The 15,683-nt window shown below is 45.2% G+C and overlaps 1 protein-coding gene across 2 annotated transcripts in view; it reads right to left on the reverse strand.

Moving 5' to 3' along the window:
- KAT2B (lysine acetyltransferase 2B) overlaps positions 1-15,683 on the reverse strand; it is a 92,625-nt gene that overhangs the window by 31,247 nt on the left and 45,695 nt on the right. For both annotated transcript variants that reach the window (XM_032488715.1, XM_032488710.1), the window contains 4 exons: positions 13,766-13,911; positions 9,217-9,309; positions 7,629-7,810; positions 1,657-1,848 (listed from right to left, as the gene is read on the reverse strand). In XM_032488715.1, the coding sequence (XP_032344606.1) occupies positions 1,657-1,848; positions 7,629-7,810; positions 9,217-9,309; positions 13,766-13,911 (613 nt within the window). The remainder of the gene's footprint in view (positions 1-1,656; positions 1,849-7,628; positions 7,811-9,216; positions 9,310-13,765; positions 13,912-15,683) is intronic.

The following is a 15,683-nucleotide window of genomic DNA, read 5'->3' on the forward strand; positions in this document are numbered from 1 at the left end:
ATTTGCTACGGGAAAAAAAATTGTTACCGTGCAAGATAATTAAAATTTCTTTTGAAGCACCATAAAAAAAGGTGTGAGGGAAGGCGGGTCCTCTATGTCCCTTGGCTTAGAGACCAAATGACAACAATAATCCAAACACAAAATGCTGCTTATGTGGCAAATGTAAGAGAGAAATAAGAAAACTGCTTTCATCTCTAAGGGAAGTTGCTGAGACCAGTTACAAGGCAGCCACTGAAACACATGAGCACACCCAGGGCTCACAACCCGTTTAGGGCAGCATCCCAGCTGCAGCTTAGCAGGGGAGGGCAGAGCTCACTGGCAGAGCGCATGCTCAGCACGCCCGAGGTCCTGGGCTTCATCCCCTGTATCTCCCTCTATCAACAGAAGGAAAAAAAATGCAAACTGCAGTTTAAGTGCTTCTGAACCTTCCTCCCTGGAGGATATCAAAGTGTTCCTGTCAGGCCTCAATCCTGTGTGCTGGTGGCCTTAAGGAAATACCACAAATCAGAGGCTGGGATTTATGTGCAAATACTGGACGTTTAGCTAAAGCTCGTTAGACACATTCTGTAACTAAGATTGAGGGTTCGTGTTAAACTGCAAAAACAAAAGAAAAAAAAACTGCGGTTAACCTCTATCGCAAAACCACTTTTGTTGTTGTTTTGGTCCTCACTTATTTTTACAAATTAAAACCATCACCTTTCCTGAGACACACACTGGGTAATCCAGTAATACTTACAGTAATAAAAAAATCTAGTTTCTCAAATAAAACAGAATTTCCTCAATCTTTTGCTCAAAGACTCTAACAGCTCCTCTCTTCCGCTCTATCCTCTGGTCTCCAAGCCCTCACTCGATTCTCTGTCAGACCCAGGAAGCCTTTTCAAATGACGGTTTCCGCCTCCTCCATCCAGTGCTACTCCAGGCAGAATGGACTGTCTCCTTCGTGTCTTGTCATCACTGCTCCATGACACGTTGTCATCTGCACCCTCAGCCTCTTACCAGCAGCCAGACTCTGAGCTTAAATTTGGGGTTCTTTGCAGTGAAAATGCACTTCTAAGGCCAATGGCACAGCCCTGTGACTTCCTACGCCTGTGACACATTTCCCACATTGGAAAAATATTTAAATGATTACTCGTATGTTGGGGTTCCGGCACGCAAGAGCATGCATGGTCTACAAGAATCTGGGTGCGGAGGTGCAGAGATCATTCTGAAGGAGGCTCCCCTTCCTGGGACCTAGTTCACTTGGGCTGAGACAGGAGAGATCAGCCCGGCTTAGGACAGGCTGGAGACCCGGGATGGGAGGACCAGACCCCGAGTTGCCCTGCACCGCTTCTGATGAGATGGAAACTGCTTCTGTGCAGTCTCCCTGTGCCCCCTCGCATCCTGGCAGCTGAATGCACACAACCAAGCTCTGCCCCACCTGTGAGGCTCGGAGACACTGGCGCAGGTGGGTCGGGGTGGGGGGGCGAGGGGGGCGAGTGACACGGAGTCAAGCTATTCTCAGCCAGGGCTGGAAGCACCCAAGGAGACCCCGGGGGACACTGAGAAGGAGGCGGGCACTCTTCCTACCCCTCCTGACCTCGTCATCGATGTGGGCTTTGCCACTCATCCCTCAGTCTCAAGCCCTGGTGTCAAAGACCCACAAGAATGCTCCCTTACTTCGGGAAATGGGTGAGGATTAGGGTCCGTTTCTCCAGCGGCAGTTTGTCTTTTTCCTGTCTCGCCTGTTCCAGGAGCTGCCGCCTCATGACGGTGAAGACAGAGCGGAGCAGGGTTCTCCCGAACACCTGGGCAGTCTCATACCGGGGCAGACTGTCACAGAACTGCGGCACGTTGCAGTAACACAGCCACCTGCAACCAGAGGAGACCCGTGCCATCAGCATCCCGTGAACCCCAGGCCATCCCAGACACCAAACACCCAAGTACGGTTACTCTATCCCAGTAACCTCGGTGGGAGGAACGAGGTCGGCGGGAGGAACGAGGTCTGTGGGACCAGCAGAAGCATCTCTACCAGCTGGTGACACCTGGGGATCAGGCTGGTGTACCGCTTGGGTCCAGTTCTATTACAATCAGTCCATTCTGCAGCATCCTTTAGAGAGGAGGAGAAATTACAAGGGGAACCAAGGAAGCCCCTTCTGAGGAAGAATCAGAACCCCACCGTCTAATCCTCTGAGTGAAATTTCAGGCTTCATGAAGGCAGTACTCACATACCCCCGAGCTCTGGTGGGAAGATAAAGATCTTCAGACTGCAAAACTCGGTCAAAAAGCAGGAAGTAATAAGCTTCCACCATCTGTTGTTTGGGTATATTTTCAATTACTCAGACTCAAAGTCGAAAAACACACTCATCGCACAGGGCTGGAGGAGTACCGGGGCCCCAAGGGAAAGCAGAGCTTTCCTGAGCCCTGACCACAGCTCCGGGGCCCCCGGGCTACCTAGGGCATACGACTCAGAATGGAGAGGGATAACCTGGGAGTTCGAGATTTGCAGATATTAACTGCTATATACACAGTAGATAAACAGTAAGTTTCTTCTGTGGAGCACAGGGAACTATATTCAATATCTTGTAGTAACCTGTAATGGAAAAGAATCTGAAAAGGAATATATGTAAGTATGACTGAAACATGATGCTATGCACCAGAAATTGACACAACGTTGTAAACTGACTACACTTCAATTAAAATATTTTTTTTTAAAAGGGAAAGGAAGGGAAGGGAAGGAAAAAGAAAAGAAAGCTCATTTGGCCAAGAGATGCTAGAAAATGAACATCCATTCACAACCGACCTGCCTTCTCTTTGGTCTCCCAGCGAATGCAAGGCTTTCAATTCCCAGGACCCAGTGACATGGCCCAGAGTGGGGCCCGCAGGGCTGCACAGACCAGGGAGGGGTCGGAGCATCACTGCCCAGCCGCTGTGCCTTAGCAGCAGATCCAAACCCATCCTCTTCCAGGACAGGACCGCCTTCCCCCAGTAAAACCCTCGCCTCCCTGTGTGCCTTCCTGATCTGCTCTAAGGTGGGGAGGATGCCCCAGTGAACCACCACCCCCTCAGGAAAGAGTAGATAATGTTAACTTACACTCAGGCTTATGGACTTATTTTTTATCTTATTCTATATTACTTCATAGTTCTTCTGAGTGGGGGGTGACGGGTGTTTCATCTTTGGGGAAGAAAACTTTCATCCGTGTTAGTTCACCTAGATTCGAGATTAACCTTAAAACCCTGCTCTAGGACCTTTCATTTTGAGAAGTTCTGCACAACTCAGAATCTAAAGCTAATTATTTGCCACTTTCCCTTAGCGTACTCTGTGGGTCAGGTCTATTCTCAGAAGTCCTATTCCTCTGACACTTAATTTCAGGTTATTTCCTCCTGGCATTATATAAGCAAACCATTGTGAAATTCAGGGAATTCCAAAATATTCGTTCAGCTTTTTTTTTTTCCTAAAACCACAGTGATTTCTGGAGGATATATAAAGATCTATTTCATATATACTTATAATATTTTTAATTTTTTTTATTTTAATTTTTGGGGTGCGGTAGGTAATTAGGTATATTTCTTTATTTAATGGAGGTAGTGGGGACTGAACCCAGGACCTCGTGCATGCTAAGCACACACACTTTACCAACTGAGCTATACCATGCCCCACCGTATACACTTATAAGACATTTTTAAGGTTAAGTATATGTTAACCTTGATGTACCAGATACTTATAACATATAAAATATTTATATTTTCCCTTAATTCAGAACAGAGAGTATAAGTAATTTAAGCAGTCCCATTGTTCAGTTTGCATTTAATTTATTGGATAAATCTGAGCAGGCTGGCTTAAGCAACATAATCATTTTTTTGTTGTTGTCTTGTTTGCTTTGTTTTTTGGTGGAGGGAGGTAATTAGGTTTTACTTATTAATTTATTTCTTAGAGGAGGTACTGGGGATTGAACCAGGACCTCGTGCATGCTAGGCAAGCACTCTACCACTGAGCTACACCCTCCTCTTATAATCATCGTTCAGTCCAGTCTTCTCCACAGACAACCCTACCCCTCCCCATCTTCGTGCTGATGCGTGCTCCGGACGTGCTCGGCCCCTTTGTTCTAACTGCCACGACTGCTGCACATCACACGCTGAATAGGCAGCTCAGGTCTGAGGTTCCCTTACCATCAAGATAAGGCCCCGCGGTGCCTGCAGCTGTAACGGCACCCATCTTTGAGAAGATGCAATCAGTGAGACACCAGGCTCACGTGGCGCGAGGTTTCTGAATTCCCAAGTGGTCGTGACAGTGAGGTTTTGCTCTGAAACCCATCTTGCTTCCCATCGTGGTCACAGGGTGTTCCTCTCCTTCGCTTTCTTCATCACCACCGGGCGACGGGGGAGCGGCGGGGGGGGGGGGGCTGTCGTCTACCTTCATTTCCTTATTTATTATTCAGAGGCTCTTGGTCTCCATCTCGCCTAGAAATCAGCAGGTTGCAGAACTCCGCAGGACAGACTCATTCACATCGGTCTCCACTCCTCTGCCTTGGGCTGCTGGCTCAGAAGGCTGGGCTAGGAAAGACTGCCTGCCGTCTCTGTGCCATTATCTTCCTTTCTAACATGATGCTCAAATCATTACACTCTCAGCCCCTTGTCCACGCTCCAGCTTAAAAGTCGCACGCTGGCAGTGACTGGGTTTTGGAGAACGTGTGTGGGAGGAAAAACATGACTAGCATCTTCCCAGCAGCCGTGCTGTGTGCCACACCCCACAACACCCCTGGGCTGGGCGGAGGAAGAAACTGAGGGTCAAGGAGGCCAAGTGACTGGTCTAACGTGCACAGAACTGAGGGGGGATGGAGCCAGGATTGAAACCCCTCGCTCATTCCAAAACCCGACTTCTGTTTTCACAATTCCTGAAGTATCTGTAAGTGCCGCCCATTTCTTGGTAATCCCCAAGGGCTACAAAATATTTTTGTTCTGTTTTCTAAAACACAGCATTAACTCCTGGGCTGTTTCACATTTAATTCTCCTTCCAGATGAAACAACTTTTCCTCTATTAAGAGTAGTGAATACGTTCAGGGGTTTGGCTTTGACAAATACTCAGTTTCATCCATCATTCGTGATGGAGTTAAAAGAGATATTTTTGAGGGTTCTAGTACCTCAACTCATTATAAACAAGAGTTACAATAATATAGGAACAACTGCTAATGTAAAACTCTGAAACAGAGGGAAAATGAAGATATTAATGGAAAAACTCAATTTTGAAGAAATCTATAATTTCTATAAAAGTCAATTATTAGGAGAAAATACTTTATACTTCAAATTGTATATATTGTAAAAGGGGACAGAGAGAAAAAAAAAGGGGTATTACTCATCAAATCAGGTCAGTGATCAGAGGAGAAAACTTATCTTCAACTACACCCATTTCTACTATCACCAGCTGTTACAGAAAAAACCCTGGCTGCAAGTGGTTTTTACAGGCTGTCAAAAAACACTGCCTATTTTAAATCAGAAAAAAAATATATCCCCTGAAGCAAGCTTGATGTGCCTATAAAACATAAATGCTGCTATATAAAAAAATAGATTTTAAAAAGTTTTTTTCTATATAGCACAGAGAACTATATTCACTATCTTGTAATAACATTCAATGAAAAAGAATATGAAAACGGATATATGTATGTATCTGCATGACTGGGACACTGTGCTACACACCAGAAATGACACACTGTAACTAACTGTACTTCTATATATGTATAATATGGAAAATATTTAAAAAGTGAATAGAATGGATAATCCAAGTCACTCTTTCGAAAGTAAAACCCAGTGTAGGTCGTTCTATCTTGTATGACCATGCTTTTTCACTTCCAAAGTCAATTCTATTATTCTGCAGTTCACAAGTAATAAATATAAATTCCAACTTTAGGGAAAAAAATATACACTCAATTCAAGAATATTTTCAGAGTTTGATGCCCACAAATAGGGGAAGAATTAAGTAAATTACGGTCCATCAACTCAACGGTCTATAATACAATCAGTAAATGTTTGAATAGGGGACAAAAGGATGCAAGTTTTATGTTTTCTTTTATTCTAACTAACATACAATATTTATTTAAAGGGACAAAGACCATAAGAGAATACGTATAATGAGATTAGTTTCATCTTGGTGTTGGGACTATGGTGGTCTTTCCTTCTGTAAAAAAAAAAAAAAATGTAACACTATTCTATTCATGGTGATTGCTTTGTTTTTTTAATGAGTGAGGTCTCTATATCATAATTACAGAGTCATAGAATAGTTACTTATTTTGGGGGGAGTGTCTTTGTCTTGTTTTGATATGAGGGTGATGGTGGCTTCATAGAATGACTTTGGGAGTGTTCGAGAAGGGTCAGACTAAGTTCACCTTCGTGTGTTTGGTAGAAGTCTGCAGTGAAGCCATCTGGCCCTGGACTTCTGCTTGCAGGGAATTTTTTTTTTCATTACAGATTCCATTCCACTTCTAGTGATTGGTCTGTCCAAATGATCCATTTCTTCTTGACTCCGTTTTGGTGGACTATATGTTTCTAGAAACTTGTCCGTTTCTTCTAGGTGGTCCAGTTTGTTGGCATGTAATTATTCACAGTATTCCCTCTTTTTTTTCGTATATCTGTGGAATCAGCTGTAATTTCTCCTCTTTCGTCTCCTATGTTATTTATTTGCTCCTCTCTCTTTTCTTCTTGCTGAACCTGGCCAGCGGTTTGTTGGTTTTGTTTGCCCTTCCAGAAAAATAGCTCTTGGTTTCATTGATTTTCTCCATTTTTTTTTTATGGGGGGAGGTAATTGGGTTTACTTATTTATTTTCTTTTAATGGAGGACTGGGAACCGAACCCAGGACTTCCAGCATGCTAGGCGCAGGCTCCACCACTGAGCTCTACCCTCCCCACTCTCTATTGCTTTTTTAATCTCTGTTTTATTTATTTCCTCTCTGACCTTTATCCTTTCCTTCTGCTGACTTTAGGTTTTGTTTGTTGTTCTTTTTCTAATTCTTTCAGGTGGTGGGTTAGGTTGTTTGAGATTTTGCTTGTTTGTTTTTTGAAGAAAGTTTCATTGTGTATCACCTGTATCACTATGAACTTCCCTCTTAGGACTGCGTTTGCTGCACCCCATAGATTTTGTGTAACTGTGTAGAATAGTTATCTAGGTCAGCAGTGCTCAAAAGAAACACAATGCAAGCCACATACGTCATTTTAAATCTTCCAGTAGTCACATCAAAAAAGTCAAAAGAAATGGCTGAAATTAACTTAATATATTTTACTTAATTCAATATATTCAAAATATTACCATTTCAACATGCAACCAGTATAAAAAACTATTAATGAAACACTTTACATTCTTTTTTTGGTACAATTTCAGAAATCTCAGTTCCTACCAGCCACACTTCAGATGCTCAGTGGACACATATTGTTGGCAACTATCATATTGAGAGCACAGGTCTAGATGATCTGGATCCCTTACCCCACAAAACATCGTGTTATTAATGAAGAGTTAATTTAGAGAGTTAAATTAGAGACATTCTCTCTGAATTGATGGAGTCTCATGATAACTGGGCAACCCTTTACTTGCAGATGCAAGCAGCAAATGTTATGTCCAAAACATGCTTTATGCGCCAAAGAAAAGGCACTGGCCACCGGCTTACCTGGTGTAGTTCTCTTTGTATCCGGAAATGTCATCATTGGGAGATCGCAGTCTTCGCTGGGATGGTGCCTCCAGGTGCCAATAATTGATACGGTTTAGGAACATTTTTGCCAGCTCCACAATCGTTTGCCTCTCTTTGGACGGCAGGTGACTGAATTTGTACTGTACAAAGTTATTCACACCCTGAAAAGGAGCAAAGGCAATTTATTCACACAGCTGTGCCATCGCCCCAGCTCTGAACAGCCACACAGTCAGCACTACTGGTGGTCGTTAGCAAAAGAATAGACATTTCTCTGTTCACACCAATCTCTTCCTTTTCCCCATGAGAAAACAGGAATGCCTAGAGGGAATCGTGCCTCAGATCCCAGTGGATGCAAAGCAACAAGACAGAGAGGCTGGGAGATGTGATTCTATGCCTGGTGCAAACATGCCGCGCTAAAGAGAAAATCAAAATCGCAGGCTGAAAAGGTCAGTGCCCCTTAAACAATAAAGTATGGCTATTTTGCAGCATAACTGCTGCTGTGCTATCAACAGAGTAGCTCACATATAATAAAGATTCTTGGATGAATATAATGTTTTTACAGTAACAAATCAAAAGGCTGGTAGCAGATCTTTCAACGAACTAAACCAATAGAATTTAAACTCTTTACTACCTATCACTCTTCCGGTTTCACCGAGTTTACATAAAAAAAAAATCTTATTCAAAATTACGAGCTTTGGAGGTGGGTGTAGCTCAGTGGTAGAGCACATGCTTAGCGTGCATGAGCTCATGGGTTCAATCCCCGGTACCTCCCTTAAAAAAAAAAGGAAAAGGAAAAGAAAATAAAACATGGGCTTTTATAAGAATCTGTAGATTGATTTAATCTTTATTTACTTTCAAATAAAGGAAAAATAAATTCTTATTTAGTAGGGCTTGAAGACAAAATTTCTTCTACTAAAAACTGACCGGTAAAATATATTTATTTGTATTTGCAAGGACTCTGATATCATGTCTTCTGTAATCAGTCTCATCAAGAAATGCCATCAGGAATATCTGAGATTTACTTAGCTGAATCGTGACTGGACAAAAAGTGACACTGATCAGACACTGACAACACCAAATGGAAAAGGTCTGCACGTGTCAACAGATTCCCCACGTAAATCTCGGCTTCCATCCAGGAATCATATTGTGGCAGGGAGTCAATTTCTGGATACAAAATCTCATTTCTCTTTTGTGCTTTTTTTGCTTGACCTACAGTGTCGTTTTTCACATTGCGACTGAATTCCCTTACCTCAAAAGACTTTTTTAGACAGTGCCAAAGAAAGGGACAAAGACTTAATTTTAAAACATCAACACCCCCCCCCATTTCATGTGTTCTCACGAACTCCATGTTCTTCTTAATTTTTTTTCTTCAACCCGACAAGACAAAAGCTAGATCATCTATTAAATTAAGCATTTACTTCTGATCCAAAGGGTTCAAGACAATTTCTACCAACGTGATGAACATCTCTAAGCCACGGAGGAGGATGGAAGAAAGATGAGGTTTGTTCAGCCTTAAAGTAATTGAAAAAAAAGGTGGGGGGGGGGGGCTGCTCTTTTATCTCTTTACCTGTTCAATACTAGGTTTTTCAAACGGGGGCTTCTTCTCCAAAGAGCCTTCAACCACAGGTTTTCCTCTTTGTAAAATAGACTTTCTCAAGAGCTGCAAAAAAATCAATCAGTGTCACACACACACAGAGCCTTGAAGGAAAGTCATTGCATTCTATTTATCTTAGTTACAAGGAAATAAATCCTTAAATCAGTAAAATGGGTGACTATCAGATAACCCAACTGGCCTTCATGCCCACAACCAGAGCTGTGAGGAGCCGGCCACCCGCATGTTCTGGGCAGCCCAGAGCACCCAGCAGTGGCCACAGCCACCTCTCTCCTAAGGACTCTCCCTTGTCCTCTCTGTTCCAGGATTCGGCTGGGCCGGGGGCCCAGGGACACCGCGCAGGCTCTGAACATGCCCATCCAGGCTGCCGCGGGGTGCTCACACCCTGAAGGGTCTTACTGAAGCCCGTGAAAGGCCAAGGTCCATCCCGCACAAACAAGGCCGGGGGACAGGGAGCTGCCTGTGCCGCAGCTGTGTGTCATGGGCGTAATCCAGGGCCCAGGAAGGAATCCTGCAAGGTTCTCAACTGGCAACACTCGCTGCTGAGGTCTTTTTCCATCGGCTCTCCATCACAGAATGCAGGCCAAGCCTTCTGGCATCTCCGTGCCCACAAAATAAAACACTGCTCTTAGTCCCTGCCACTGGAACGTAAGGCCCTCAAAGAGCAAATACCAGCAAGAAAAGGGAACACTGAACCACGGATCAACACCGGATTTGAAAATAAATTTGATGCTGAAATTCTTTTTTTTTAATTTTTAAACAACTTTATTGTGGTATAATTTCTGTAAACTACACATATTTCAGATGTACAATTTGATGAACTTTGATAGATGCATATACCCATGAAGCCACCACAATCAAGACAGCTAACATCTCCATCACTCCCCAAGAGGTGCAAATTTCAAACTCCCAATTTATCCCTTCCCACCCACTCTACCCTCTGGTAACTGTAAGTTTGTTTTCTATGTCTGAGTCTGTTTCTGTTTGGTAAATAAGTTCATTCATCTTTTTTATAGATTCCATATACAAGTGAGATCATATGGTATTTTCCTTTCTCTCTCTGACTTACTTCACTCAGAATGATAATCTCCAGGTTCATTCATGTTGCCACAAATGGCATTATTTTGTTCTTTTTATGGCTGAGTAGTATTCCATTGCATGTATGTGTATATACCACAGTTCTCTATCAAGTCATCTGTTGATGGACTGATAACTGAAATTCTTTACTTTCAACCTTTGCATGAATTTCTGTGACCCTTACACGTGGGCCAGTTATGATATATAACAGTGCATTTATTTCATTACATCTTTCCGTCCTTTCTCCACTGATTGCCTTGTCAATAGGAACAAAACACAGCAACATTTCTCCCAAAAGTTAATGGAAACAGATGAACCCCAAGGTTGAGGATCACCCCATGTCCCCCACAGGGCCAGGTCTTACAAGGGCCTCAGTCCCTTCTAGAGGTGCATATAAAGAAAAGATTGATCATAAAATTTAAATACAGGGGGAGGAAATAGCTCAGTGGTGGAGCACATGCTTAGCAGGCACGAGGTCCTGGGTTCAATCCCCAGTGCCTCCATCAAAAACAAAAGAAAATTAGACACAAATAATTCTGGCTGCCTACTTTCTTTGCCTGGTTAAAACAAGACCATTTGGGAATTTGACCCAAGGTGGGTTTCAGCTGGGGGTGGTTAAATGGGTGGACCGGGGAGAGGCTGAATCTCGGCTTCTTCATCTACAAGGATGGAGCCGGGATAAGTGGGTGTAAACGAAAATGTTAATAGCAGCAAGCACGTGCATCCTTACTTTTGCCAGGCACTCTGGGCAGTTTTGTTTTGTTTTGTTTTGTTACTTTTTTGGGGGGTAGGGGGAAGGTAATTAGGCTGTTTATTTATTTAATGGAGGTGCTGGGGTTTGAATCCTGGACCTCGTACATGCTAAGCACACATTCTACCACTGAGCTATCCCCTCCCACCCTGGGCAGTTCTTTATACGTTTTATCTCCTTAATCCTCCTACTGACCTTTTGAGGAAGCTGCTATCCTTGTCTGTATTTCACAGGTAAGGACACTGAGAAAGAATGACTTGCCCGAGGTCACAGTCACTCAGTGTTGAAGGCAGGACTGGAACCCAGAGAGCTGGGCTCAGCACCAGGACACAGGAGCCTTTATTTAACAAGCAGCTTTTCACTGAGTTTACTTTCAACCTCAAAAGAGGAAGTTTCTAAAATGCCGCTAAAATGGGTAAGTACATTTTCATTTAATTTCATCACTGAGACATGAGACACAGGAACTGCTTTTCATAAGCTAAGAAACAGATGATTGAGAATGTATTTGCCCTGAAGAATGATTCTGGAAGGGGGAGGCGAGGGGAGAAGGCTGAATATTTTGGATTTTGTCCCCGGGAGCAAATATACTTGCATTGTTAAATATGAGGGAAGTGAGACAGAGAGAGAGAAAATGAACTTCAAAGTGCAGCACTGTTTTCTGGCCTGCCGCTGGGTTATAAACAGGACTGAGAGGAGGCCAACAGGATGGAAACCTTAGTACCACCTTCCCTTCCAACAGGGCGGTGGGGGACCGCCTGCCAGGGAGCGGGGTTCCAAGACAAACAAAAGCTGCAGCCATGCAGATGTTGCTTCTCTCCAACTGAGATCTTTTCCCAAAGAAGCTCCAAACACTATGAACCTGCCAGGGTTTAATCCAGGTGACTCAGGCCCCACAGTCATGTCAAAAGTTGTCACCTGGAGTAGCTGAGCGCCTGCTCACGGCATGGGGGACTCAGCTGTGTGTTCTCCCCCTCTCTCTCTCCCCTCCCCCACCATTTGCCATTTTAGTGTTAATTTCCCCCCATGACCTCAAAATTTAAAAACAGTATTCTCTCTCCCACTCCTGTTCCCTATCAACCCCAAAACCCCCATTAGCACACACACAAAAAAAAGTTAATAAAAGGGGAAAAGGGAAAATCATCTATCAAGTCAATTCAGACCACCCAACCCCCCACCAAAAAAAAAAAGCTATAGGAATTCGTATCAAATTTGCCCTGAGATTCCTAGCAGCCAAAGCAAAAGGGGAAACACAAAGGAAAATGTCTCTCTCCTCATCATTACAAGATGAAACACAGCACCCATTTGGAGATGCAGGCTCCTCCTGGCTGTAAGCCCTGAGTGGAGGGTTTTGGGTTTCTGTTTTTGTTTTTAAAGATCCTTATAGGGGTCACACAACACAACATAATCAACTGTGCCCTCAGTAGCAGGGTTGTTTTTTTAATAGATGAATGCACTAAATAGAGTTTCCAGATAAAATACAGACAGTGCAAATTTGAATTTCAGATAAATAATTGTTAGTGTAAGATGCTCCTAATATTACACCAGTTTGTCCTAAATATTACATGGGACATATCTGAACTTAAAAAGTAGATTATTTTTGTTTGTTTAAGTATAGTTAATTTACAACGTTGTGTTCATTTTATTTTGCTTTGTTTTTTAATTATTCCATCTATCAGTCTCTTTTATGAGTGTATTTTTGGCAACCTGAATTTTTCCTATCTGTCCCCACCACCTGTTTTTCTCCCCAACATCTGTCCGTCCTGGCCATAATCAGAAACATGGGGAGACCTCTGTCTTTGGAAGGGAGGGGCCGGGTGCACACAGAGCTGAGGCAGAGCCATGATGGGGCCACGGCAGCAAGATAAGGTGACTGGTGTCAACAAGACACAGAGAACAGCGGTGAGACGCCAGAACCAATTTGGAAATTCTTGATCCCGCCCCTGGAAGTGGAAGAGCCCAGGCATTGGCGCCACCCCTCCAATCACGTCCCCTCTGCGCCCCCCCTGCTGCCCCAGCCCCCCATGAGGGACCCCCTACCACTCCTGCAACCAGTCCCGCTCACTCAGCACCCAAGCTGCACGCTCCTTCTTCCTACTGCCTGGAAGGCGCTTCCCCCAGCCCTTTCCGCTCCTGACTCTTAACTGTCACCTCCTCCGAGAGGCCTTCCCTAACTGTCCTTCCTGTGACCATGTCGCCACACCCTCCCCCATGCCTGCCATTGTGACTCCACTTATGCTACTTTGTTTCTCTTCAAGGCACTTATCACCATCTGCAAATATACTATTGACTTGTTGATGGTCTGCCTCTTCTACTGAAATGTTAACTCCACAAGGGCGAGGACCCTCTCTTGCCCCCAATCCATCCCTCACACCTACACGAGCACCATGCACAGAGCAAGTGCACAGTAGGTGGTCCTTGGACGGATGGCTGGCTGCCAAGAAATCGATAAGCACACGCAAATAAAGATACTCAACTCAGCATACAAGCACGAAGGCTCTCAAGGAGAGTGACATGCTCAGAGGACTGTGGGTCTTTGTAGAGAGCCCTGCACGAGGAAGCACGCGCTTCAGCAAACCTGAGGCTGAGCGCCTTCCCACCTGAGCTGGCGGGCGGCAGATGCGCACAGATGAACCGTGAGAGGAAGAAGGAGAGCCTTTCAGAACGTTCAGGTCTCACCTTGAATAGGTAGAAATACACCTGTTTGGTATCCGCATCTTCTTCCTTGTGGACGCAGGTGAAGAGATATTCCACGTCCAACACTATTCCCAGGAGTCTGTTCATTTCTTCCTCAGACACGTTCTCCAGGTGGGAAACGTGAGCCGCTGCAGACAAAGAGTGAAGGGACACATGTGAGAAACTGGTGACACCAAGGACAGTCTCTGTTATAAAAGTGGGAGGTTCTTGGGGGAGCGTGTAGCTCAGTGGTAGAGCGCATGCTTAGCATGCACAAGGTCCTGGGTTCAATCACCAGCACCTCTGCTAAAATAAATAAACCTAATTACCTTCCCCCCTCCCAAAAAAAAAAAAAAAAACCACGAAAAGATTTTTTTTTAATTTTAATTAAAATAAAAATGGGAAGTTCCCTCTCAGGAACCTTCTGGAATGTGATCCACTGGATTTCATTGCACATAGAGGAATTTGTGGAACCCCTGGAAGACTGAGGTGTTCTCTCAAAATTGACTCATGACTAAGAGGCTACCACCTTGTCAAGCACAAGCCTGCCTCCACCACTAGTGGCGAATGTATGGTTTTGAGATCTGGAACTTGTTGGCACCATGTCTAGACATGAGAGTGTTAAATTCTTATAGTAACTTTCCATGTAAGCTGATTCTCCACCACACCAAGAGGGTCCTCGAGGTGCAGTCAGGATTTGAGGACTGGGGGTTCAAAGGGACACAAAAATCAAGCCCCCCAAAGGTGTGGTTCTAAGCCCTGGGAGTGGTCCCGTCGGCTGAGAACATCCCGTATCAGTCAAGACTGAATGAAGCCCTTTTCCTCAGCCCTTCTGAGACGCAGTGTGGACACCACCCCGTCTCTGCAGCAAAGCCCCGAGGTCTGTGTGAGTTTGACATTCAACATCCTCCACAATCACGCCCCCAAACCTACTCTTCCGCCCTTTAGCCTGTGGTCTCACTGAGGGTAGGTGGCGTCACCACCGGCCTCCTCCTTTCTACTCCCCCACCCCCTCTTCTACCCAATTCCAGTCCATTTCGAGGTTAACCCATTTTATCCTCAACAAATGCCATGAAGTAGGTCTCAGTAATCCCATTTTAATGTTCAGGAAACTGAGGCTCAGAGAGATGGAACATTGTTTCCTTTAGTGCCACCCAGCCAGTAAGGCAGAGCCGGGTCTGGAAGCAAAGAACGCCTGACCCGCATTCCAAGGTGCCCACACCCACAAGTCCGGGATGATCAGCTGACTCACCACTAAGGGCTCCCTGCCTGGGGCACCCGACAGCGAACCAGGAGCCCTGCGCCTGGGCGGGGCCGCGGCCCTGGTTTCTCACCACTGCTCCTGTGCGGGGACAGCGCCAGCTCCGAGAGTGAGCCTCTCAGGGGTGGCCCTCGGAGCGGGGGCTGAAACCACCTGCAGGGAGAGGTGCTGGGGACGGTTTCTAAACAAAGACTAAACTGGGGAGAAGGGTGACGGGCTTTCCCTTGCCTTTTTAAGGGGCGATGGAACTAAAGGTGCTCAAGGGACAATCCAGGTGTCAGGCGTGGGGCAGTCCACACCAGAGACCACCGTGCCTCTGTCATCAAACCACGAAGCTCACTCAAAGGCCTGGGAGAGAGAGCCCTGCCGGTCCCCTCCCAGGTCCCCTTCGCTCCCCACCTGGGAGCACACCTGCTGCTTCCACCCCCACGAGCAGCTCCATCTCCCCCATCACTGTAATCTGCTGCCAGCCACACCGTCAAGAACAGCCTTCAACCAAAGATGGAAGGAAGACGTGACCCCAGTTCATCCCCCTCTCAGGGGAGTAACTCTGGGGTAAGTCTCTATATCCCCCCGCAGAGTTCCACACCCATCGCCCTCAGGGGGAACTGGCTTAGTAACACACCCCTTACTGGCCCCCTCCTCCTCCCTGTCTCACTT

This window comes from Camelus ferus, chromosome 1, assembly GCF_009834535.1.
Source record: "Camelus ferus isolate YT-003-E chromosome 1, BCGSAC_Cfer_1.0, whole genome shotgun sequence".
Lineage (NCBI taxonomy): Eukaryota > Metazoa > Chordata > Mammalia > Artiodactyla > Camelidae > Camelus > Camelus ferus.